Source organism: Pteronotus mesoamericanus, unplaced genomic scaffold, assembly GCF_021234165.1.
Source record: "Pteronotus mesoamericanus isolate MK-2021 breed Mesoamerican mustached bat unplaced genomic scaffold, CSHL_Meso_final contig_94, whole genome shotgun sequence".
NCBI classification, from domain to species: domain Eukaryota; kingdom Metazoa; phylum Chordata; class Mammalia; order Chiroptera; family Mormoopidae; genus Pteronotus; species Pteronotus mesoamericanus.
This window is the reverse complement of record NW_026555285.1, coordinates 16,555,364-16,580,382: the sequence shown is the minus strand read 5'-3', so window position 1 is coordinate 16,580,382 and position 25,019 is coordinate 16,555,364. Positions and strand designations below refer to the sequence as shown.

General features: G+C 39.2%; 1 protein-coding gene across 3 annotated transcripts in view; it reads left to right on the top strand.

Annotated features, from left to right (window-relative positions):
* The window catches only part of DIAPH3 (diaphanous related formin 3), a 459,782-nt gene extending 437,093 nt beyond the window's left edge, over positions 1-22,689 (top strand). For all 3 annotated transcript variants that reach the window (XM_054586406.1, XM_054586404.1, XM_054586403.1), the window contains one exon: positions 22,427-22,689. In XM_054586406.1, the coding sequence (XP_054442381.1) occupies positions 22,427-22,689 (263 nt within the window). The remainder of the gene's footprint in view (positions 1-22,426) is intronic.
* Positions 22,690-25,019: the final 2,330 nt, after the last annotated feature.

Genomic DNA, 25,019 nt, shown 5'->3' with positions numbered 1-25,019 from the left:
TCTTAGGATAGTCATCCTATTGTTACACTACTTTGTAGTTCTTTATTTCTCTGAACTTTTTATTTTAGCTATATTTGCTTAGCAATCAAGTCAATTGTTTAAAAATTATTCTGCTTAATTACTCTCTGAGTATTTTAGACATATCATTTCAAAGCACTAAAAGATATCAGATTTTGTCCTGATTTTTTTCTCAAGGAGTTAAAACTGTATTTCACATATTTTGACTTAAATTTTGACTTCTTTTTCTTTCTTTAGATTTTAAAACTTGATTGACCTCAAAGTGCATTAATAGATCTGAAAATTCCTGTGTTCTTTAAAAAAATGTATTTGTTGCCCTTGCTGGTGTGGCTCAGTGAATTGAGCGCTGGCCTGCGACCCAAAGGGTTGCTGGTTCTATTCCCAGTCAGGGCACATGCCTGGGTTTTGGACCAGGTCCCTAGTAGGGGGCGCACAAAAGGCAACCACACATTGATGTTTCTCTCCCTCTCTTTCTCCCTCCCTTCCCCTCACTCTAAAAATAAATAAAATCTTTTAAAAAATGTATTTGCTGAGGACAAATCCTTGCATTAGATCCAAAGTTTTGTGAAATACAGTTCGCTATTATATGTTTTTTAAAGTCAAAACTAAGTTATTTCTGTTTGGTTTGAACATGTTGGCTGATTTTTAGACTTGAGTGAATTTCATTGCAAATTGCAGTTCGCTGTGACTCAGGCGCCCAGGAGCTGTCAGGACGGCTCGGCGCTCTAACGCTGGTGTCCTGCAGCTTCGACTGTGATCAGCAGATGCTGCAGTGTTACCGCGACTGTTTCCCTAACTGCTTCTGTCAAAAAGAAAACCCTTCCTGCTCCGAGGAGTCTGCTGCTTCTGATTAAATTCAGTATGCCTTCTTTTGCATAATTAATGTCCCATGATGATCTCTAACCTTTTGTTTTTAATATTGCCTCTTAGTCTAGACTCACTCTTTATGGGGCAGCTCAAAGTAAGAGCAGACAAAGGGAAGTGGGTGGTGCTTTTACACGAAGCCCTCAGCACCTCCATGCGCTGGCGTGGTTATTACTGTTTTATGTAGGTACATTGCTTGTCAAAGGTCATGGAAGGTTCTGGTCTTTGCGGTGTTTCTCACTGTGGTGCCACTGCTCTGTTCCACTTCTGAAGGCTGCTTCTGCAATGCCTTGGTGCACTCGGTTTTGCCTGAGGACATGTGATGATAGGATCTGCTTTGGAATGTGCTTACCCTGGGTGTGTAAACTGTGATAAACCTCGGGCACAAACCTGGTGAAAGGCTTCTTATTTTCTGCAAAACTTTATGTACCTCCAGCCCAGAGTAAATCAGACACTGTATTTGACACAACAAAGTCAATGTATACAAAGCAGAAGTGCAGCTAGAATAATGTCATTTTGTTCAATATCATTTTGTTACAATATTGATGAGAAGAAAAAAATTGATTTTCTGTTGAGGCCACTGTCTGTGGAGCTGGCACATTGTCTCATCTTTGTGGGTTTCCTGCGGGTTCTCCGATTTCCTCCCACATCCCAAAGCTGTGTACAGGAGGCAAGTGGGCGTGCCTGCGTTGTCCCAGTGGGAGTGACCGGGCCTCTGGGTGTGAGGGCGCCTCGCGCTGGAGGGGCGCCCTGGCTGGGCTGGGCGCCCGCCTTGCGCCGGGCTGCTGGGTGGGGCTCTGGCCAGCCCCGACCCTGAGCTGGAGTAAGTGGGTGGGAAAATCAGGATCGTGTTTTCATTCATTGTCTTTTAAATGTACGTATAGCTCACATTTATTTTATTGTTTAATATTAGAAGTGTTTGGAGACTTTATTTAAAGGTTTGGTAATGTTTTCTGTGGCCAGAAATATGCCAGAGGAACTTAACTCTTGCTTACATCAATTAGCTTATGGTAAAATTGCTTTTCTTATGTCATGTTGCTTAAAGTCAGTTTGCAAGAAGCCGTGGACTGCGGTGAGAATTTACTGATGTTAAAAACAAATGCCCTGTTTTGTCAGTGTGAGAGCATTTTTACATCATCTTGATGGGAAAAGATCCTTGAATTTGCCTATTAGCACTGCCTTCTTCCTCAAGAGCCGAAGTGCTTCATCATTTTCCTTTTTATCCTTTTAGAGCCTTTGAGTACTCCTGCCTGGTAACCACCTGTGAGTTGAATTTTTTGTTTCTTTTTCAACTGAAACATTGATGTGAACAGATATCCTTTATGACGTTATTCTTGCAGTATGAGATTAAAAAGTATAGGTTACATCTCTAAATCAGGCCAGTAGTAAGGGGCACAGCTACAGCTTAGAGCTGCTCTGTAACCATATTATCTGAAACAAGGACTCCATTGTTTCTGAAGAAAGAATGAATGTCTGAGCTTCATATTTTCTGAGGCTTATCTACTTTTTTCTTCTCTGGGAGATTCTGCTAGCAAATATTTATCACATTATTTTTAGTATTTTCATATTTATAGAATCAAAGAACGTTCTAATAGAAAAGAATCTCAGAAAAATGTCCATTTTGTGACTGGGGAATCTGAGCCTAAGTGATGGGCAGAAAGCCAGAGGTAGTGACACATTTAGTTTGGGAATTTGCAACTCTTCTGAAATGTAAATATATTCAATAGATTTCTGTGTATCTCACAATAAAACCAAGCAAAGGAGAAACACAGAAATTACTCATCATAAATGTTATCAGTCCCAAATAGATTCCACATAAAAGAGATATGTTTCTGTTATCATGGACAAAACTTTTTTTCTGTTTTTTGTTGTTCAAGCTATGTTACTACAAACTCGTTAAGCGTATAGGTGCGTAGCTCTTCCGCAGCCCCAGTATGTTCTTTTTTATTTTTTTCTATGCAACCCCCGGCAGTACCGCTTCTCCATCTCTGTTCATTATCTCTTCACATTAGCTAACCTCTTCCACAGTAGAGAGCACTCCCTGCAGCAAGACAGCAGAGACGTGGCCCAGAAGACAATGGCTGTGTGCCAGGTGAAACGGGAGGGCTTGCAGGTTTTCATTCTGCATCCTCCTTTCTTCACTCGTCAGGAGAGTAATCCACTTTTCTGAGCTCAATTTCCTTGTCAGCAAACAACGATAAGCACTGACCACCTACAGGAGGATTAAGCGGACGCTGCCTGGGTGAGTGAGCCCACGCACCTGCCACTCCGAGACCTGCCCTGGACAGCCACGGAGGACTGGGGAGACCCCGGCAAAGCAGGAACCCAAGGACACGAGAGCTTGTATTTCATGAAACGGGGGGCTTCAGGGGCTCTTTCTAGTCTCTTTCCTCATTGCCAGTGTACGGAGGAACGTAATGTGTTAGTTACTACTCAGAAAAAGTCACGGATGTGTTTCTTTTAAGAAATTGGGAGCTGAGAGTGGAAGGAAGTTCCTTAAAGCACCGGCATTTAAGGAAAAATGTGAAATGTTTCTCTGGCTCTCAGAAGAATCTCCTTCCCATGTCAAACCACCACCCAAAGAACAGCTTGTCTTGATATTTTTCTTAATATTTCTAGATGCCCTGAAATCCTCAAATTTGATTTTAGATGTGTTGTTATCATGCTTTAAGAGGAAGCTGTCAGTTTATTTTAAATCCAAAACCTATAATTCATAAATATTACAGCTGCCATTCTCATCAGATATATTCAGAATTTGGATATCCGCCCACCTTATCCTCAGCAAATTAACAAATAAATACACATCACTGGGTTTATCACTTTAACTGTGAATTTAATAACACTACATGTAAGCCTAAGTTAGTTGGCTGATATGATAGATTACATTGAAAGTAACAGAAATAAAGTTTTTCTTTTCCTTTTTATTTTTTTTACACTAAAAGTGGTATCTTGATCAGTTACTCCAAAAGCATCATCTTTGGCTCTGCTTTCACTCAGAGTTACATGATTTTAGGAGTGCCAGTTACTGATGTATCTGCTACAACCATTAGAAAAGAAGCCCAAACGCAGCTGCTTTCAAGATTTGTGATGAGAGGACACCTTACAGATGCCCTACCTTTGTGTGGTGATCTATATTATCAAGGAGCTTTCATATATATTGTTCTTGTCATAAAAAATTCTTTGTAGGTTAGGCCTATTTAATCATTCCCAGTAACCTAAGAAAGGCGTTGAAGTCTACCGAGACTAAGAGAATCATTCCAGGATATAAAAAGTGGATGACAGAGCTGAGAAGAAACATTACAATTTTTCCTTTTAGATATAAAGGAAACCCATGATAGAGCACCTTCTGATGTATAAGTAGTCAAAAATGTAGAGTTTGCAACTAACCAGATGAGTCAGAGAAATTGCTTTTGATTCCCTTTCATGTAAAGCCAAAGAACAAACAAAGCAATGAGCATACAGATTGATAAAAAGGTTGTTCTGTGGCAGTAGCTCAGTTAAAACCAGATCTGTAGAGACAGCAGGGAAGAAGGGTGAAGCTGAACTTGCCTCCCACAAAGGGGCCTTTAATTTGCCTGAGAAGATCGTCACAGTCCTAACCAAACCAAGAGCATCGCCATGGTCTGACAGACACCAGCTGGCCTTTCCTCTATAAAGGAGGTATTATCAACAGCTTCATAGAGCATGTGATCATTAACTGGGAAAACATTTTGAAAGCCCCTCATCCTGTTTGGCACAGAGACACACACTAAATAACTGGCATTACCATCATCACTGTTTGGATAAGACCCAATGAAAGATTTCTTTAGTGGAATGTAGTAGAGGACACAGATATTAAATATATAATTACCCAAACACATTATGCTTATGGTAAGTGCAATGAAGGAAAAGAACAGGGTGCTATGTAAGAATGAATGGTAGGAGGTATAGGGGTGGGGGTTAGTTAAGGAGGATTCCCTGGAATTCACTTCTTGTGCCAAAGCACTTGGACCTGGTTGAGACTGATCATGGAAACTGGGATACCAAGCTCTTAAGAGAGGTCCAGGTAGCATGATGAATTCATATCATTATAAACTCTGTAATATAACATTAACAACAAGATTAATAGGATATTAACCACAATGAAAGAATAGTAGAGACAACCGTCATTCTCAGCTATGTCTGGAGCAAAAGCGTCTCAGATTCAGGACTTCTGATTAAAAATCCATTCCTTCCTCACGCTCTTCTTCAAATCCTGCCTAATTCATTCTGTATGAACTATTCCTGATTTGATAAGACCATACCTGCATTTTTACACAGCCTACATAGTCTTCTCTTTTCTCTCATTTCCCACCTTTCAGTCAGTCCCTCCTATAACCTAGTTCATTAGTGCTCCTTAGACAATCTTCTAGATAGGCCTTTCACCTTCAACATCGCATGTGTTCCTTTCAGTTATCATCTACTGCTACAAATGACACCCCGTCCAGTCCTAAACATTTTTTTAAACCTAACACACTCGCAGGGCTTAAACATTTGTTTATTATTGAAGAGGCATTGATCCTAATTTTGCTCAAAGCTGTTACAGATACCAGATGCAATAATGCATTAAAAAAATGAGAGGCATAACTGACTACTCAAAACACTTTGAACAGTCTTACCATTTCTCCTTGTTATGTGGGGAAGATAATAAGCAAATACCTCTGTGGGTGTTGATGTAGTGATGTGATTAGACTGTAAGCTCCCTGAAGGCAGGAACCATTTCTGCTCACTCTCTGCTGTATCCCTGACATTTACTAGAGCAGGGCAATTGTACCTACCCAACATTTCATACCATGTGAATGAAAGCATGTTTTCCATCTGTCCAGAAAATGTTAAACATTGTGTCTCCTGTCTTGATTATAGACTCTTATGATGATATATGACATAGCTGCATTAAAGTACTGCTTTTAATTCCAAAAGGGATGAGAAGAACACAGACCCTCCTCTAAGGAGTTCATGGTCTTGTCACTTGACTCTATTGTATAGCAGGGACACACAGAAACCACAACAGTAAGTGGACCAAGACACTCAACATAGGAGAGAAGTACAATGACAATTTAATGGCAAGTGACATCACAACCTTTTGAGAAATCAGTAGCATTTGATGAGATATAAGAGATCATGGATTATTACAGACAATGATTATGACAGAGGAATAGAAACGGGGTAATATTATATAGAGTTCACTACATAAGTAAAACTAAAAAAGTTACAACACATTGTTAGTTTCAGGAAATGCTCAGTTTCCTAAAGGAAGAGTCGTTTCCTCAAGCATGGATTACTAATAAGAGAAATACATTCAAAAATTAAAAAATTTAAACTTGACTGAGTCATTTGTGGCTAGCTGATTTTATTTAAAAAAAAACAAAACAACAACATAACTCTGGAGTCTACTTGGGACCAATTGGATATAAATTAAGATGTAGTTTTTATGTTTAATGTCAGAGTACAGTAGTTACCCCTTGTCCACAGTTTTGCTTTCCATGGTTGCAGTTATCCATGGTCTCAGTTACCCACGATCAACTGCAGGTGAAAAATATTAAGTGGAAAACTGTAGAAATAATTTTTATGTTCCAAAATGGCGTGCCACTCTGAGTGGTATGATGAAACCTTGTACCACCCCACTCTGCCCGTGAGCCTTCCCTCTGACCAGCATCTCCACGCTGCGTATGTGCATCGGTCACTCAGTAGCCATCGGAGCTGCCAGACCAGCTGTCTTGGTATCATGGTGCTTGTGTTCCAGTCACTCTTATTTTACTTAGTAATGGCCCCAAAGCCATTCGGTATTACATGTGTATTACACATGTGTAATGTGTATTACAGTAGATTGTTATACTTGTTCTATTATATTGTCGTCGATCTCTTGCTGTGTTTAATGTATAAATTAATCTTTATCATAGGTATGTATGGGAAAAATACAGTGTATGCAGGGGTCAGTATTGTCTGGTTTCAGGCATGGACGGGAGACCGTCATAAACTAGCTTTCTGAATTTTGTAATGTACTGTTGAATCTGGGTCATAGATTTTGCTCCCTCTCTGAATAACTAGTTATATTGCATTTTAAGCACAGGCAGTACTTTATACAATACAAGCAAAAACTCTGGAAAATATATTCCTAGTTCTGTTTAACTAGAGAGCTCAATCAATTTTTAAGGTATTTGTCAGAAACATATCAGTAGAAATGAAGTGTGTCATAGCTTCCTTTGGTTCGTTGTGCTAACAGAGGAATACTGTTTGCTGCTTTTTTCAGCATTTATAGTTGTTGTGTGTTGTTTTTGTTGTTGTTGTTGTTTTGTTGTTTTTTTAAGTCAGATAACAGTGGTATAGTTTGGAGCCCAGAACTGAATGAGGGGACTTGGGCTTGAATTCGAGCTTCACCATAACTTGCCTCCTGACCTGAGACAAGTTCATTACCTCCTCAAAGCCTCCCTTCCTCATCTGTGAAATAGAATGAAAATCATAATTCATTACACTGTATGACAATTCATGTAAAAGTCACTTAATAAGTAATTAGTATTGTTTTCATTATTAGTTTTTCTGCAAAACTTGAAATGGGAAATGCCCTTACAATTATTTTATTAATTGTATTTTTATTAATTGTAATAATGAGATGATGAGAAAGTGAACATAGTATTTTTGTTAGAACTAAATCTGAGTTTCATCTTTGTGGATTGTGTTAAAATTGAAAAGTTTGTTTTTTAACAAGTTATGTTTGGTTTGTCACATAGTTAACCTAACTGGATAGATGAGAAGTTACCATCCCATTGTAGTTATTTGTTACTATGATAAGTCGGGCTATAAACATGTAAGATAAATAAGGTCTTCGTAATCCAGGAGAAAATAGACATAAGGTAATTACATTAGAGAAATAAAATGGTTCATGTTGGAAGGCCCATGAATGTTAGAGTTTCCAAATGGACTTGGTAAACTGCAGAATACATCACTTACCTCTTCTACTCCAGAAGAGGCCTTTTCATGTCATGGGATTCCATTAATTGTAAAGGTTCCTACAGTCCATTAACTGTAATGATATCTTTCATCTTCCAACTAAATGAGAGCAAGTATAGAAAGGTAGTAGCATTGCAAAATCTAAGAAATAGGTTTAGAAATAGAATAATCAATTAGAAAACATATTATTATTCTACAGTGATAGTTGTAAAAGACTGTTTATGTTGTATATTTTTAAGTCACTGGAAGTTATTCAAGGTACTCTAATGCCCACTTCAATGTAATCATTGGTGACAGGTGTAACTGTCTGACCTCTAGTGGCTAGAGCCCACAGCTGCATCTCAGTTGGTGAGTTTTAAAAAAAGAAAAGCTAAACTAAGGAAAGAAATCTGCTCAGATCCTAATAATAGAGTTCTACAGCTGAGTGTATGATTAGCTCCCCTAAATCCCTGCCAGTCTAATTGTTGGGGTACTGCCTCAAAGAACAGAGTTCAGAGCCAGCATAATTGATCTAGAGTTTAGGTGCCTAAAACGTACTTTCAGCATTATTTTTAGTAATATAATAAATAATATAACAATATATTAAATAATATAATAAATAAATGTCTTATTTATTCAGCTCATGCGAAATATCTTTAAATAGCAACAGAATAGCTATGTATTAAATGTCTATTAATAACATGTCTTTTATGTGTACAGATGTTTTGGGTTACAGTAATCTCTTCATATACATCATCATAAGTTAAAGATGATGTTTGTGACTATGAAATAGAGTGGAATTGACCAAGAATTTGGGGCATAAATTTTCTGATTATACTGAGCCACTGAACTAAATAGACTTAGACACTACATTTTATATGCTACCCCAAATTTCAAAAGACTAAGAACACTTATATTATCTTAAAGTAATAAAAAAGAGAACATTTTGTCATGTAAAAGTAACATAGTTTCCTTTGTCTTTAACATGAACCATACTGGAATTTTGATTTATTTTTTTCTTTTTAATATTTTGTATCTCAATTAGCTGAGAACTTTCATCTCAATAATTTAATGAACCACAGATTGCTAGACATTTACAGTCAATGTGGATCCTCAGTAATTTTTTTAATTTCAAATACCATGTGGCTTATAAAGTTCCATATACTTTAAGACTTCTTCTGAGCTAACAATTCCTGTAAATCTTAAGAGAATATACAAGAAATGGACAACTGACATTTGCCACATCTTGCCCTCTGTCCATTCTCCTGCAGTCAGTACCTTCTTTGGCATAGCGAGAGTACTACCCTCTAATTTCATTCTTTTCTGCCTGCTGCGTGGTGCATTTCTAATGCTTTGTGTTTCATGTTACCATAGAGACAGAGGTACTCCAAAGCCCTGGGAAGATGAGTAGAAGTAGGTCTTTGAGGAAACAGTCCCCGCTGGCTACAATAGAGGGGCCTGAGGCCGGAATCTACAGCAGTAAATGGAAAGAGGCAATTGTGTGTTCCGATCAGGCTCTGCCTCCATCGGGTCTCAGGAAGCACAGGTCCAGCCTACCCTGCATTAAAAAAATAAGTTGTTTACAGAAACCAATTTTCAGAAATCTCAGTGCAGCCTGTAACCACACTTAGTGTTTTGTTTGCAATAAAGTAACTGAAGTAACATTGACCTATTCTTTCTACTGTTTTCCTCATCAAAAGGGAGTAGCTTCTAAGAAGGGTTCTGTTTGCCTAGCTTATTTTTCCAATCAGAAATCTTACCTTTAGAATGTGGATCAATATTCTTTGACTCAGCCGAAACCATCAAAAGTCAAATTGCAGTTTGAGCACAAAGGACTCTACAACCAGCACCCAAATCATTGACCCAAACATACTAATTCTAGACATGAATAGTTTATACAGGAATGGGCAAAAGTAGGTTTACAGTTGTGAGTATGCAAAATATGGGTTTACTCCTGTATTATTGCTTATTTATTTGTATCTTTCTATGTGAACAAATGTACACCTACTTTTACCCACCCCTATATTTACTCTAAATACTTATATTCTGTCCATATTTTAGATACATAATTAAAGCTTTCAAACATTTTCTGATTTAATGAATTGTTATATTTTCTACTGTATATTTTAGCTCATACCTGTTAATATTTTTTATTTAGGAGAAAGCTGCTAAAAGATTTAAAAATCATACAGATTTTTTTTCTCTTGTTTCTTGCTTATAGATGTGTAGGTGGTAAGTCTTTGTAAGGAAAGGGGAAGAGAAAAATGAAAATCTTAAGAACAAGATAATGTGGAAAGGAACTTTAAAAGAACATATATTATTTTGTAAATTTAAAACATCTCTCAGATAAGATCCATACTTAAGGTTTTTCCTGGATTTTTGTCAAAGATCTAGTAGTCTAAGCAAGGAAAGAGTTCAGAACAATTCAGAAAACACCAATAGATCTTCCTAGGAAATAATCCCAGGGCATAGTATGCAAAATTGTATTTGGGAGGAAGAAGGCCGGTGATCTGTAAATCTGTGAATAGAAGAAGGATGAGCACTGTCCTCTGAGACACTCACTTTCCTCAAACTGACAGTAGGAGACAGTAGTGTACTAGTCTGAGCTTCTCTCTTTAAGGTAATGTCTGTGACGCAGGCCAGATCTTTTTTTTTTTTTTAACTCATTTTCTAGAAATATATGAAACCAAAATCTTAGAAGTAGTTTCAGATTTTATAATGAAACTTGGTACCATCAGTCCATGCTGCTGGGCTATGAATAGAACAATCAAAAAAGGCAAGTCTATCAGCTTCTAACAGTGGCAACTCTGTACTTCGGTTCCAATTTGAATAGAAGAATGGCAAGAAATAAAGGCCAATCTCATTTTGGAAAGAAGGAGAGTCACATTTAATGTTAGAGCCTTCTAATTTTCCCTGACTTACTAAAATGTGTATAAAACTATGAAGTAAAAGCGGAAGAGTCTGAATGGTAGCCTGGTCTTCCTGTGCTTAGGTGACTGGAAAGAGATGTCAACACACAGATTGTAGCAACAGTAGGCATGTCACAATTAGCATTCACCTGTCATGACTGTATTTTTAACTTTAGCCGTTGTCTATTTTACCATTCACAAAAGCTACATAAATCCAAATTACCTAGGAATATACATCTGTCCCTTCCTCTTTAAATTTTGGAAGATGGCACTCATTCACTTTATTGTTTTTTATGTAGCTAAAAAAGTAAAAATTTTGGAAAAAAACATTTTCCTTCTATAATTATTGAATTTTTTAATAGGTTATCTTTCATTTATTGGCCTCATTTTAATAAGGTCTGTATTTTGGGATTACCTCAGTATTAGAAATGTATTTATAACTGCACTTACTTCCCTATATAATTAACAGCACATGTTTATAGACTCACCATCATTACTGTACACTCTGTGATCAAAGTCAAGTTTACGAGTCCAAACTACACAGGGAAATAAATTGTAAAATAAATACATTTCTAATAGTGAGTAAAAGATTCCGAAATACATACCCATACAAGGGTGGGGTTAGTTATCTTGATATTGTGACTTCTGCTCTAACCAGGAGAACCACATATCCCTCCATAGCAGCTGTCCCCAACCTTTGTAGCACCAGGGACCATTTTCGTGGAAGACAATGTTTCCACAGATGGGAATGGGGGGGATGGTTTGGGGATGATTCCAGTGCATGACATTCACACTCACCTCCTGCTGTGCGGCCCAGTTCCTGACAGGCCCCAGCCAGCACCCGTCTGCGGCCCAGAGGCTCGCGGCCCCTGCTGGTGACTTAAATAAATTATAGGAGTATTATTAGTAAATATGGGTAAATGGACAATATTAATTTCCGCTAGGATATGGATTATTCTAATTTAAACTTTAACGTTTGACTAAAGTTTAAACATTTTTTTCTAATTTCTAATTTACTTTTAATAATTATGTTTTTTAATAGTACAAAATCAAACTTGAGATGAAGTTACTCACCACTGTAATTTTCTATAAAGATCTCCAACTCAAACATGTTACAGGCGATAGCACTGGTAGCGACTGCAGTTCGATCCTGGCCGTCAGCAGTGTAGCCAGTAGCCGCGCGCGCTTCCGAGCCCTTGGGATGCGGCCAGCCTGCACTGAGACCGCAGGGCTCTGTAAGTGTAACGCACGCTTGGTTTTGAACACTTAGTGTCTCCCAGAAGGAGAATGTCAAAAAGATTTTATCAATATGTTTTATTTTGCTTGCATGTTGAAACTGCTGGAATGGGCTCTGGCATTTGGTTAAGTAAAATACATTTTTAAAATTAATTTCACCTGATTCTTTCTAATACTTAATGTGATTTCTAGAAAATTTTAAGTTGCATATATAGGTTACTTTTGTGGCTCTCATTATATTTCTGTTGGACAGCTCTCACCTAGACTCAATGCTATGTCCTCAAGAGGCCAGAAAGCACAAAAAATAAATGTATATAATCAGAAATTATATGTCATCAGTTTGTTATTTAGGTAATGTTATTCCAAAGTATTTTTTAAAGTGATTAATATAAAGCATTAAGTAAAACAAGGTAAAATTATGCTATGCTTAGGGTCAGTCACTCAAGAAGTAATGTATTAAACATTCATGTAGAGGCAGGTACTATTATTCTAAGTACAGCAAGTCCTCAAATAATATTGTTCATTCCACCTTGTTTTGTTATAATGCTAATGAAGGGAGAAAAACATCAGTTTCCATCTAGGGCCACGGTCTGTCTGGAGTTTGCCTGTTCTCCCCTTGTCTGTGGGGGTTTTCTCCAGGGACTCCAGTTTCCGCCCACATCCCAGGGACGTGCGCGTAAGGTAAATGCTCGTGTCTCCGTTGTCCCAGCGGGAGTGCGTGCGGGTGTGTGGGAGTGGCCCTGCGATGGAAGGGCATCCCGCCCGGGCTGGGTTCCCCGGCTCTGCCTTGAACCGCCAGGGTGAGCTCTGGCGACTGCCATCCTGAACTGGATTTCTTTGTATGTGATTTCACTACGTATCACTTCGCTCAAAGTTGCGGTGTCCAAGAACCTATCGGTGATGTTATGTAAGGACTTACTATCCTTGCGGACACAGCAGTGAATAAAACAGGAAGATCCTTGCCTGCATGACATGGCCTTGCATGTTAGGTCAGAGTAGGATGGGTATGAGTTTTTCTTCCTCCTTAAACACATTACTGCCTTTTAGATACGGCTGACATAATAATATACTTAGTGACAGGCTGGGGAGAAGTAAAGGAACATTTTTGTGTATATAGTCATACATAAAATTATTTGAATTTAACATGGTCTTCATCACACAGGTATCCCAGGTCTGAATTCTCTAATGAATAGAAACAGATTGTTTCAAGCAGATTTTCATTAGGCATATAATGAAAATCAAACTCAACTATTAAGTATACATGGGAGTTTTTTTAAAGGTTGAATTCAAAAGGATTCTATGAGCATATAATGCTATTATTTTATGGTACTGGGTACACTAGCTCAGTTTGGTTCTTCCCAGAGTTTTGAACTACTAAAGGAATGTGATTTTGCATGTTAAAATAAAAATGACAGAATCCTAAATGTTTCAAGGACTCAGTACCTAGCATGGTGGCTAAATACTCACTGAATCAACTAATGAATTGACTTAACCATTACTTCAAGGAGAACAGTTGAAATTGTGGCTGCTTGGTTTGACAAAAAGGTTTGGGGAATGTGATTATCTGTCTTTAAATAGCTGAAGGGGTAGTGAGTGGAAGTGGAATTAGACTCACTTCACACAGCCCTAGTGGGAACAAAGAGTAGGACCAGTGTCTAATATCTTAGGGAAGCAAACTCTAGACATATAAGGTAAAACTTTTTATTATTAGAGCTGTGCAAAGGAGATAGAGATGGCCTTCTGTGATTATGAGGATGTGACTGGAGGTCTTCGAACTTGGGCCAGACAATCATTTGACAGGATGCTGGATAAATGAAATTTAAGCATTGGATAGATGGTTCTACCAAGTACCTAAGAAGGCTCTTTCCACTCCTGAGCTTGTGTGAGTTGAAATAGCTTGTTATTCAGAAGAAACACCTGTATACTGGAAGTTTCTAACAAATACCGTATTAGGAAATATGAAAGATAAAGGAAAATAGTTGAAAGCACATTGTAAGATGCTGCTTAGAAATGATTTCTGGAAAAATATTTAGGGCCTACAATAGTCATTTAGATGGTTATTTTCCAATATAACAGTTTTCCAGTCATAAGCATGAGGAATTAGCCTCCCTGAAACTTCTCAAATGTAAAGTGCTCTGTATTTTCATAGTTATGTCTTTTTGTCATGGCTCAATCAGGTGCCCCGGAGCCACGGTGACATGAGCTTTGCATTGGGCTTGCCAGAAGCAAATAGCAAAATCTGTGTGGCTTTAATAGTCCAGGAACTTCTCTAAACCTCCGTTTTCTCAGAGTTGTTAGTAGCTATCTTTTAGGGTTGTTGGGAAAAATTTAAAATAACATGTAAATGATTTTTTAGAGAGAGATATATATTTAATAACTGTAATATCATACCAAAGTCCTCTGTTATCTCCCCACCCTCTTCCTCTTAAACCACCAGATCAACTTACCAAGGTATTTACTGCCTGTCATACATTAGCTGACAGACAATTGCATCCTTTAGAAGTACTTACTTAATAGCTGCTAAGCCACATACTGGACCCACAAGTGCAGAGTGACCCAAGACAGCTGTCACGAACAGATAGCAAGACTGGTAAACAGGTACTGTGGTGGACTTAAGTATGAAGAGGACACCACTTAGAACACAGAAGTTTGGTTTGAAAACGTGTTGCCTGAAGTAATGGTAGGGCACCGAGATAGATGCTCAGGAGGCTGAGGGGGGCGCCCTCCCCTTAGGGCTGGGGTGCAGAGGGGGCGGCTCCTTCTTAGAGGAGGCGACTGCAGCTGTGATATCTCGGTCTAAAGCATGTCGAAGGGACAGAAAAGAGAGCATTGTCGTGCTTGGCAGAGGGGCTGAAATATAGAATAAATTATCAAAGATGACTAAAAGTGAATCATCAAAACGCAGAAGAGTAAGCGTGGCAAAGGGCTTTATTGTGAGAGAGCTTCTACTCAGGAACCTGAAGTCTTGAGCTTTGTCTCTGGCTCTGCATGAAAGTTGTGCCTGCTCCTTCCACTTGATGTAAAACACGGTAAACCACATCCTCTCTCTCCCAGGAGTGTTAGAGGAATCAAACGAGTGGGTGTATGAGGAGAGTGTTTGCAAAGTACAGAGGAGTCATAAATAAGGTAATATAATATTGATATTATTAAGTACATAATAATATCCAAAGTTGTAAGTAACATTCCATAATTACTTACGATCCCGGCTGCCTAGAGTTAGGCCAACTTCCACACTTCACGGGGCTCGGAAAGACTGCCCTGGCTTCAGGCGCCGTTTCCAGTTTCTGGGTTCCTGGTCTACCCTCACTTTTGACCAGCTGGCTACAAATTGGGGGGGGCAGTGTTTACTGCCCTCTTAGGTTTGCTCATTCACTACAATGGCTTAGAGTCAGGAAAGTGCTATACTTACTATAACAGCTTTATTATAGTAAAAGGACACAAGTCAGAACCGGCCAAAGAGAGACCAACATGGGGTGAGGTCTGGGAGGATCCCAAACATGAAGTTTCTATTGTCCTCAGGGATATATTACCCGCCAAACACCAGAACAACAGTGTGTAACAATATGTAGTACCAACTAGGAAAACTTAACTGATGCTCAGAGTCCAAGATTTGTATTGGGGCTTCATTACTTAGACATAATTGATGGGCCACAAGATCGACCTCAGTCTCCACCCACCGACTGTCAAATCATTACTGGTCTTTCTGATGTGGCCAACCCCCATCCTCAGTCACTTATTACCATAAACTATCGAGGGGCCCACCATGAATAGCAGAGACACTCCTATCACTCAATTCCAAGGGTTTGTGGCAAACTCCCAGAAACTCAAAAAAATTTTTGGTTAGTCTTTTTCCAAGATTTTTATATATTTTTAGAGAGGAGAAGGAGGAGGGTGGGGAATATCAGTGTGTGGTTGCCTCTCTTGCACCCCCTACTGGGGATCTGGCCCGTAACCCAGGCATGTGCCCTGATTGGGAGTCAAACCAGCAATCCTTTGATTCACAGGTTGATGTTCAATCCACTGAGCCACACCAGCCAGGACCTAACCAAATTTTTTATTGCACACTTTCTATAAAGTGTTGCAAATGTAAGGGAAAATGTGGCATGAGAAAATTCCATTTGAGTTTAGGATTTTTGAGGTGTCTGGTAATTTTGTGGGGAGCAGTTTGAATACAGAGGTATGAATGAGAACCAGAGGTTAGAATTTGCTATTAATTGGATAGAAATGTGAGAAAGAAGAAAACAAATATAGAGAGGAGCAGTCAACTCAGGTAGTACATTACAAATCAGAAAGGTAACCAGTGGGATGGAAGGGTTTACATCACCATCCTCTTTAGAGGAAACAGGCTGCGCTTGTCCTGGGCGTCCTCTGCTCGGGGGCTGCTTCATCGCCTGCCCCTCCCAGCCCTTGACCAGCTGGGGGGCTCAGCATGGGAAAGTGCAAAGTGGCAGTGCTCTCTTTGCAGCTGTGTTTAAAGGGCAGTGATATAGAACAAGACTCAATAGGAGAGTATATACGATGACTTTCTGCAAAAAGAAAAAAAAAAAAAGAAAAAAGTTCTAGTTTAATTGTCAAGTATCTTCTCTATTCAGAGATACGATACCTTTTATTTATCATCCTCTACTTTGTCTGTTTTGTTTGAACTGGGAAAGTAATTGTTTTGTTTTTCTGTTTTTACATATGGTTTCAATAAGAGTTTCTTAGCACTCCTGAAAGATTTTAACTATATACAAAATGCCCCTTTGCTCTTTTTATCATTTTTATACACTTTCAATATAAAAGGAAAAATAAACAGCAAAATGAAGCCAAGGGAAGACAATTATTTATAGCATCAGTAAATCAACAGTAAGGAAAACCACAGGGATACGGGCTGCTGGCGGCCAGCACTAACTTCCGTTATTGCATAGATTAAAAACATATATTTGTCACACACTTTACTATCATGTAGACCCAGTAGTGCTTTAAAAATTATATTTATGAATCATTTTTTCCCTCACCAAAGGAAAGTCATTGCTGGGGTGAAACAAACAGTTTCTTAGTAGAGGCCAAAGTAATAGTTAAGAGCAAAAGGTAAAGGATTGTAAGGAGAGACCGAATTCCAGGAAGGCTGAATAAATGCAGCCCATGTAGGACACTGGAGCTCCGTATTCCTCCTCCTGCCTGAGCTGCCACGGGCTCACCGCTGACCGCAAAAGGCAGGAGCTCAATTTTATATTTCATCTGAGAGTTGGCACTTCTAAGAAGCTCATGCCCATTAGAACCACAGTGTGATGGGGGATCAATACTGACTTAAAGGGAATAATGCCTCTTTCTGAACCATAACTGATACTTCCTGCAGCTGAGAGGGTTTTCCCCATGGGCTGTCAGCCAGGGCAGCAGCCTCGCCTCCTTAGCTCAAGAAGCCGAACTGCTGGCTGGAATATTTCATCGTTTGATGCCAAGCTGCATATATTTATATTTACTTTTTTTTGTCAGCAATCTTCCTGTTTTTCTCTGTCTTTTGTGTTACTCAAAAAAACAATAGAAATGTTAGCTCAGGATGGTGGGGGTTTTGTTTCTTGTTTGTTAAGTTTTCTTTGTCATCCGAACTGGTAGTCTGCCAAAGGCCATGTGGGATCCAACACTGATGTAGTTTAAGGCTTTCATTCTCATGTTTAGGTCTAGCAACTTATCTGTATTTAAGAGCCATTCAACTTTTCAACAATTTTCAATTTTTCATTCACTTTCAAGGGGGGAAAAGGCTGTGGCGAGACTCCAGAATCAATTCTTATAGTAAGAATCATAAGAGGAAATAGAATGAAATAAGTGAGCTTTCATATGTTAAAGGAAAGCAGTGCGTATTTTCATCCTATTTATTTCTACAGACACATAAATACAAAATGCGTGGACCAGATTCCCTTACTGGCCTGGTACTAATAGCAGCTGGGCCTTGCCTGATCACCAGCGGCTTTGGATATTGTCAGTAGTCCTAGATAGAGCATGCTTCTGTTTACAGACATCAGCTGTAATATCTTGGGGCGAGGGGGGCGGGAGGGAGGTTGGAATAGCAGCCTTGGTTTCGAGTCACAAAATAATGGCACAGACTTTATCTCTTTGGAAAGTTCAATGGTCACTCTACTTTGTCTTAATATTTTTTGTTTGCATTTCAAAAACTATTGATAAGGATTTGAATTGATGGGAAATAGAAATGCTTCTCTTTTTCTTGATACCCAGTCTTAGCTTTGATTGAAAGAGTTTATGTGTCCAAGGTATTTCATTTGTATGGAACTTTCTAATTTCTTATGATAAGGACAAGCCTCCTGGCCTGAAGTTACAATTTATTTCATGTCTCTGAGTACCTATATGGAGTTCTTTCCAACATACACGGTTGGGGCATCTCCTGGATATTTGAAATGAACCTTCTAGAAATGAAGTGCATGTTTTAATTGCAGTAAGTACATGGCATTTGGGTCTCTAGTTCAGCACACATGAAGCCATTAACAGGAGACTTTTAAGATAATAGTAATAGCAAAAGACACCTGGCCTTGAACCGATGTTATTATAACATTTGTATATTAGAGTGAACTTCTATCTTGGGACCTCCCTCTAACTATAAAAACTTTTCTCTAGTTGCAGTGGGATAGAAGTCGCCTCCAACCCAACTTCATTTACCTGCTTCGCAATTTAAAATGTGACTCCCTCAGTTGTGCATTTTGGATCTCCCATGACTGGGGACCTGGGTGGGGGCTGTTAGAATGCTGAGAGATAAATGTGAGGGCTGGACTGGAGAGTGGTTGTCTAGAAACATCTAACAGAGCCATAAGCTCATTGTTAAAGAAGCCCTTGGTGCTCTTTCTTTTTTATTTATTCAGTGGTCTCAGGAATGGCCTCTTTTTATCTCGCCTTGTCTGTTGCTTCTCATGAAAGATTCTCTATCTGAAACCACAGAGGAGTTAAATACCAGCTTGGTTTTTCTCTTATCACTTTGTCCCTAAAGCGTGCTCCCAGCTATTTGTGGAGCGTTCGCAGAAGGGAAGGGCGCCCGCACCTGCTTTGGCCCTCCCATTGTTATCCACCTCAGCCTCGGAACAAGTTCAAAGAGCAAACTCTGAAAGAAAACCCAGGCTCTCCTGGGCATTTCATCCTTAGATCTGGTATAGGTTGAGTAAAGACAACCAAAATATACAAGTGGGTTTATACAATCCTTGTTTTTAGCAACACGCCGCTTATTAGTGACCTTGACAGGAGCTGCTTTAGAAGAGGAGAGGGTCAAAAGGATGGTGGGAGTGGATTTAAGAGAAAAACGGGAAGTGAGCAATTGAGAAAGTAAGTAAGGACAAGTCTGAGAGGCTTGGCTCTAAGTCAGTCAACCGCTGAGGTGGTAAATGGACCAGGATGTGGAGTCAAAGTCAAAGAATTCTCTTCTCTAAAGCTTAGGGTTATTATCAATACAACATACTTGTGCACTGAAGATACTGGTCACACAAAGAAGGAAGCTTCTATGAGGTGGTAGTGAGGACACCGCGGCCAGAAGGATGTCCTTAAATAAAGCAAGTGTAGTGCGCATGCTCCCCGTGAGGCGCTGTCCTCGGGGTGAGCGGAGCAGGTCCTAACAAGAGAGAGGCGTGTCTGTGCGTTCAGTGCACAGACAGGGAGGGCTTATGGGGGTTTGCTCTCTCCTGTTGGCTTCTATGAATGAGTTAAATGAGAGTGAAGGAGATCATGCTGGATGTTTGAAAAGAAGGGAGAAGGTGTGAAATAGTTGTCTGGGAGATTGGAGGAGTGCGTGGAGTAGGGATTGTAGTGGGATTAAGGTTGTCCTTGAAGTTTACAGTCCTGACTTTACGTGGGACCGGGACAGGAAAGGGGTGCATGTGTGACCCTGGACGCACTGTGTGCTAAGGGAGTTTACACAGGTATACTAGCTCTCGACAAAGTTCTTGGGAAAATTAAACGTATCAGAAAGCATTTTGAAAATCGTTTCTTGGCCTTTTTGGCTCAGATCAAGCATAGAGAAAGCATTTTGAACTAAAGTACAGGACACCATTATTATGAAACTTAGCTTTGAATTACTTAGCATTTTTCCTTGCAAAATGCTTTTCAAATTTCTTTAAGGCAGCCTTCATATCTCTGGAGACAGTACTGGGCTGCTGCCACTGACTTACTCCGTCGTCTAAGCGATGACTTAACCTCCCTCCGCTCCTACCTCTCTGTCTGTAAAATGAGGGTGGTGATGTTTAAAGTGCCACAAATGTTTTATAAATGAAGGTGCTACCTATGTACAAGCTATTAATAAACTGGCATTTCGGCCCTGACTGTGGCAAGCACCAGGAAATCACTAAGGTTGGAGCATCTGGAAAAGTCCCAAGTCTTAGGCGGTTGATGCCTCTCTTGGAAAGCTTTGAAAGGGGGAAGGAAAATTTGGTGTCACTCATATTATTTCCTTTAATTCTCACAAATACTCTGTGAGGTTCGTTATTAGAACCTGAAAGCCAGAGAGATTAAGTAACCTGTGAAAGTCAAGTGGTAGAGCTTGGATTTCAACCCAGACCGACCTTAAAATCCCATGCTCTTTCTGCTTTGCCACATGTGGAATTGGGCTTGATGCGTGATAGCCACAGAAGGTACAGAAAAATTTATATATTATAGATCTGTATTTTAGCCCATTTAATCTCTTCTCTGACATCAGATATTTGACTGGAGTTGCTCAGTAGCAGAATAAGCTGGTTTATTGTAAATATCATCATGATAGGGTCCTTTACAAGAAATCACATGACAAGAAAAGACAGGAACATCCAGGGGAAGAAGCGGTAAGCTAACTAAAAATTTGCACTTAGCGACAAATGTGGTTTTCAAACACATTTCGGGGAAAGGGTGCATGCTAGAAAATAAATAAATGCGTGTGGTCACAGGAACTGCAGGCCCCCTTGGCCACTGTGCCGTTTCCTGCAAATGCACCATGTACCTTAGGAACCATAGAGCATAAACTGCTCTGAGAGAAAATCGCTGCTCCATTAGATTTTGATTTTTGAGTAACAATTACCCACCTGATAGAGAAGGTGATAGAAAAAGTATATTTATTTTCTTCCAAGAGCTAAAAGGTGATCATACTTCTAAAATTTGTTGAGATTGTCCAAGAAAGTGTGTAAAATACCCATCCATCACTGGAAAGCCCCTGGTCAGGAAATGACAGCGCAGTAAATATCTTCAGCAGCCACCTTTTAATGTACAAGCTGTTTTCGGTTGGAATTTTCAGCACTCACATAAAACACACTGTCATGAGTGACTGCTTGTGCTCCAAAGTCATTACCATTGGGATAATGGAACATCTCTCAGCGAATAACCAAAAAACTTTAAATGTCATGTCAAGTTTGTTGAAGCCATTTTCAAGCCGCATTCAAGGTTGCATGAATATTGAGGGTGTCTGTTTTTTCCAAGTTTGAGCTCTATGAGAGAGATCACTCATACGGTTGTGCAGTGTGAGAGTCAGTTAATTAAAAGAAAATCTAGCGTTCTTTGGAAAAGTCAATCAGCCGGAGCCATTTAGTCCTTAGCTATTGCAACTCTCTCCTTAGAGCCTTGATAAGTCATCATCACTGTCACTTACCAAAAAAAAAAAGAAAGAAAGAAAGAAAGAAAGAAAAAAGAAAAGAAAATATGTGTGTATGTGTACGGTGTATATATTTGACAGTTAAGTTATGACATAATTCCATTTTGCTAGGAAGTTTTAACAATTTGCCTGCCAAATTCAATATTTCTTTTAGGGGAAATCATTAACTTTTTAAATTCCTATTAGAAACTTTTCTCCTTGGTTTTGTTTCAAAAAGAAATTAACCTCATTTTTATTCAAACTAATGCTTATGCTGGGTGATAGAGTGTGGAAATAGTTTCTTTACCCGGTGTCTATTTACTGAACACCTACTTTGTTCCAGGGCCGTTTTGGCCACGGAAGTTAACAGCAGTGTTCAAAACAATGTTCCTGACGTCTCAGAGCTTACATTCTAATAAAGAAATAGACAATGGGCAAGTAAACAAGTATATAATGTGTCCAGTGGTTATGAATTCTGTGGGGGAATAGATAAGGGGATAAGGAGATGCTGTGATGAAAAGAGGAAGTGCATGTTACACGCATAAAGATGGTCAGGGAAGACCTCTTTATTTAGATGGCATGTGAGCAGACACCTGAATGAAATACAGAACACGCTTTTGATAATAACTGAGTGATGGGCCTTGCAAGCATAAAGGAAGAAAGAAATGAGCATACGTGCTAATGAAATCACTGTCTATTTATATTTCAGTTTACTCTTAACCTCTGCATGTTCATTTTAAATCTACCTCACTCTGTTGAATACTTTTAGCTTAATATACCTAAGAGGATTTGTTTAGTGAGAATAATTTTGTTTAAATTATATTTTGTAATCTGCACAGTCCTTGCTTATCACAGTGATAAATTTTATGTTTCTTCCTTACTGTAGAAAATCAGAAAGTGCAGTTGACAGAAGGGTCACGTTCGCACTGCAATATCAATTGCAACTCAACAAGGATTCCGGTCACCAAGGAGCTTAATTATAATCTAGACACTCACACGTCTGCAGGGAGGATCAAGGCAGTTGAGAAGAAGGAAGCCTGCAATGCAGAAAGCAACAGAGAAAAGGAAATGGAACTTCTTGGCTCTGTTTCTAAAAACGAATCCATTCCTGAAGTTGAAGCCCTGCTGGCAAGATTACGAGCTTTATAAATTAAACTAGTGGAAAAAATAAAAAATGATCACACCAAATATCAAACCATGCTCTGAGCGCTAACACTTGAAAAAAATGCTTTTTATATGTTACTTTATATAATTTAAATTATGATATATATTAGAAAAATAAAGCTAAATACATGATTGCAATGCTTTTCCTATGGACTTGAGGTTGTGACTTAATCAAGGTTGTAATGGGCTTCAGTGTTTTTTTGTCACCTGGTATTTATGTGTTCTATATTTGGTGGTTAAATTATACTCAGTGCTTTAGAGAGCAGGTAGGTGGCCCTGTGTTCAGAATTGAGTACTTAAGAAAATACCAAGCTTCTAAGTCAACTGTAATGTTTACTTTATTATTTTCAACAGTAATGAACGTCAAATCTTCAACCTCAAGTCTTGCTACATATCCATGCATGTTATTTATACTGGCCCAGATTTTTCCTGAATTGGGATTAATATGCTGTTAGCATGGTATCAAAAACATAAAACTGAATAAAATAAAGCTGTGAGGAAATGATTGGTAAGCTTTTTACCATCATTGAATTCATATTAATTAGACCTATATGAAACTATAAGATCATTGAGCACATTTCCAAAAATGATGTACTAGGAACGTATGCATTCTTTCCAAATGCACAAGCTTTAATATAAAGTTGGACATACATGGTATTATAGTGCTGCTGAAACTCTTAGCTGAGAGAACACACCGCGCACCACCCCACCCCCCACCCTGTAATTATGACTGGGATAGAATTGCCATTTTGAAATTTCCCAAGTAACAATTTTTTTTTTGATTTCTGCAAACAGACTTGAAATTGCAGTTTCTTTGATCTGACAATCAATAACTTTAACAAAGATCTGAAGAAATGTTTCAAGGAAAGTTTTCTTATGCAAATGTTACAATTATACTTTATTTGGGGCATCAAATTAACTTTGTTAATTCTGTATCAAAGAAAATAAACTTGCTACTTGCACTCAATGAGAAAAGTCGCTCTTTTCTTTTTTCATAGTTAGCATATTCTGTGGATGAGCTGGAAACAGACTGTGTTGTGCAGTCTATCTAAGCGTCTTATTTAGCTTTATTGTCTGCAGTAAGTAAGTGACTGCTCTTTTACCTTCAGTTAAAAAGCAGTTATATGGAACTAGTCTGTGAGGTCCACTGCCTTTTATTTCCCTAAGTTGCCACCTCGTTTCAGCTCCAACTTAATAAAGTTAATTAATCAGAACTATGAACCAGGCCCTGTTTATAGACATTGGGGAACAGTGTTATCCACAGCCAGTGTGGGAATAAATTGTTCTTGTGTGTATTGCTGAAATGAGCATTTTTGCCCTCCCATTGCAATTCCTACTTTCCTGAACACAAATCTTAAAAATCAAGAAAAGTGAAGGATATTTACACATTTAAGTCAACAGGAACCCTAACAGGGTAGAGAGAATTTAAATGAAAGAATTCTGATTATCAGTTCTTAACACAGTTTTGCAAAAAGTCGAGCTTTTTAGAAACACAACTGAAGTTCAGCCGGGCAGTTTGGATACACCCGGTGGCAGGTGAAAACTCAAACACCTGGAGCTGAGGAGCAGCCATCAGGGCGAAGCAGCCTGGCATGTGAAGGGAAGGAAAGACGCCACGCACTCTCAGGGACAGGCAGGGAAGGCACAAAATGGAGCGGCCAGCTTCAGAGCACCTGTCTGCGGGAGCTGAAGGACAGCTTTCTAGCAGGAGGGCCACGAGCCCGAGCTGGCACAGCAGTGCAGGGGCGGGCTGCCTGCAGGTCCGCGGCCCACAGCTGCGCCCCTCCCTCATGGACAAGGGCCTGTTCTGAGTAGCCCTAAGTGGGAAGACTGCAGCTATGAAGAAAAAAAAAAATACCAGAGTTGACAGAGGTAAGTGCCAGCTAGGCACCGATCATTTTCTGTTATTTCCTTGATAAATGTCCATTCAACAAGGGGCTGGAGGTGTAAAATTGGTATTTTAAAATTCATAATATTCCTTTAGCCAACTGGAAATGAAAACTATCTTAATGACCTGTAACTTGAAGGCAGACAGTGAGGTACAATTTTGTGTTTCTGAGCAAATCGTTTGTACATTTGAATTAGAAGCTAAAAGGCAAACTTGAAACCATCTGACAGAGTTCAGTGCCCTTGATGAGGATGTTCTATCCAGGCTGGTGACAAACCCCAAATAGATTCTCCTTCTCTTTCTCTCAGGCCAATGTGGAGAATTTGGCAGGAACACACAGACAACTAAGTGCTCATTGAGTTGTTCAAGAGCAAAGCCTGCAGCTAACAAGTTTTCCCAGTCAACGTGATTTAAACATGAGGGAAGC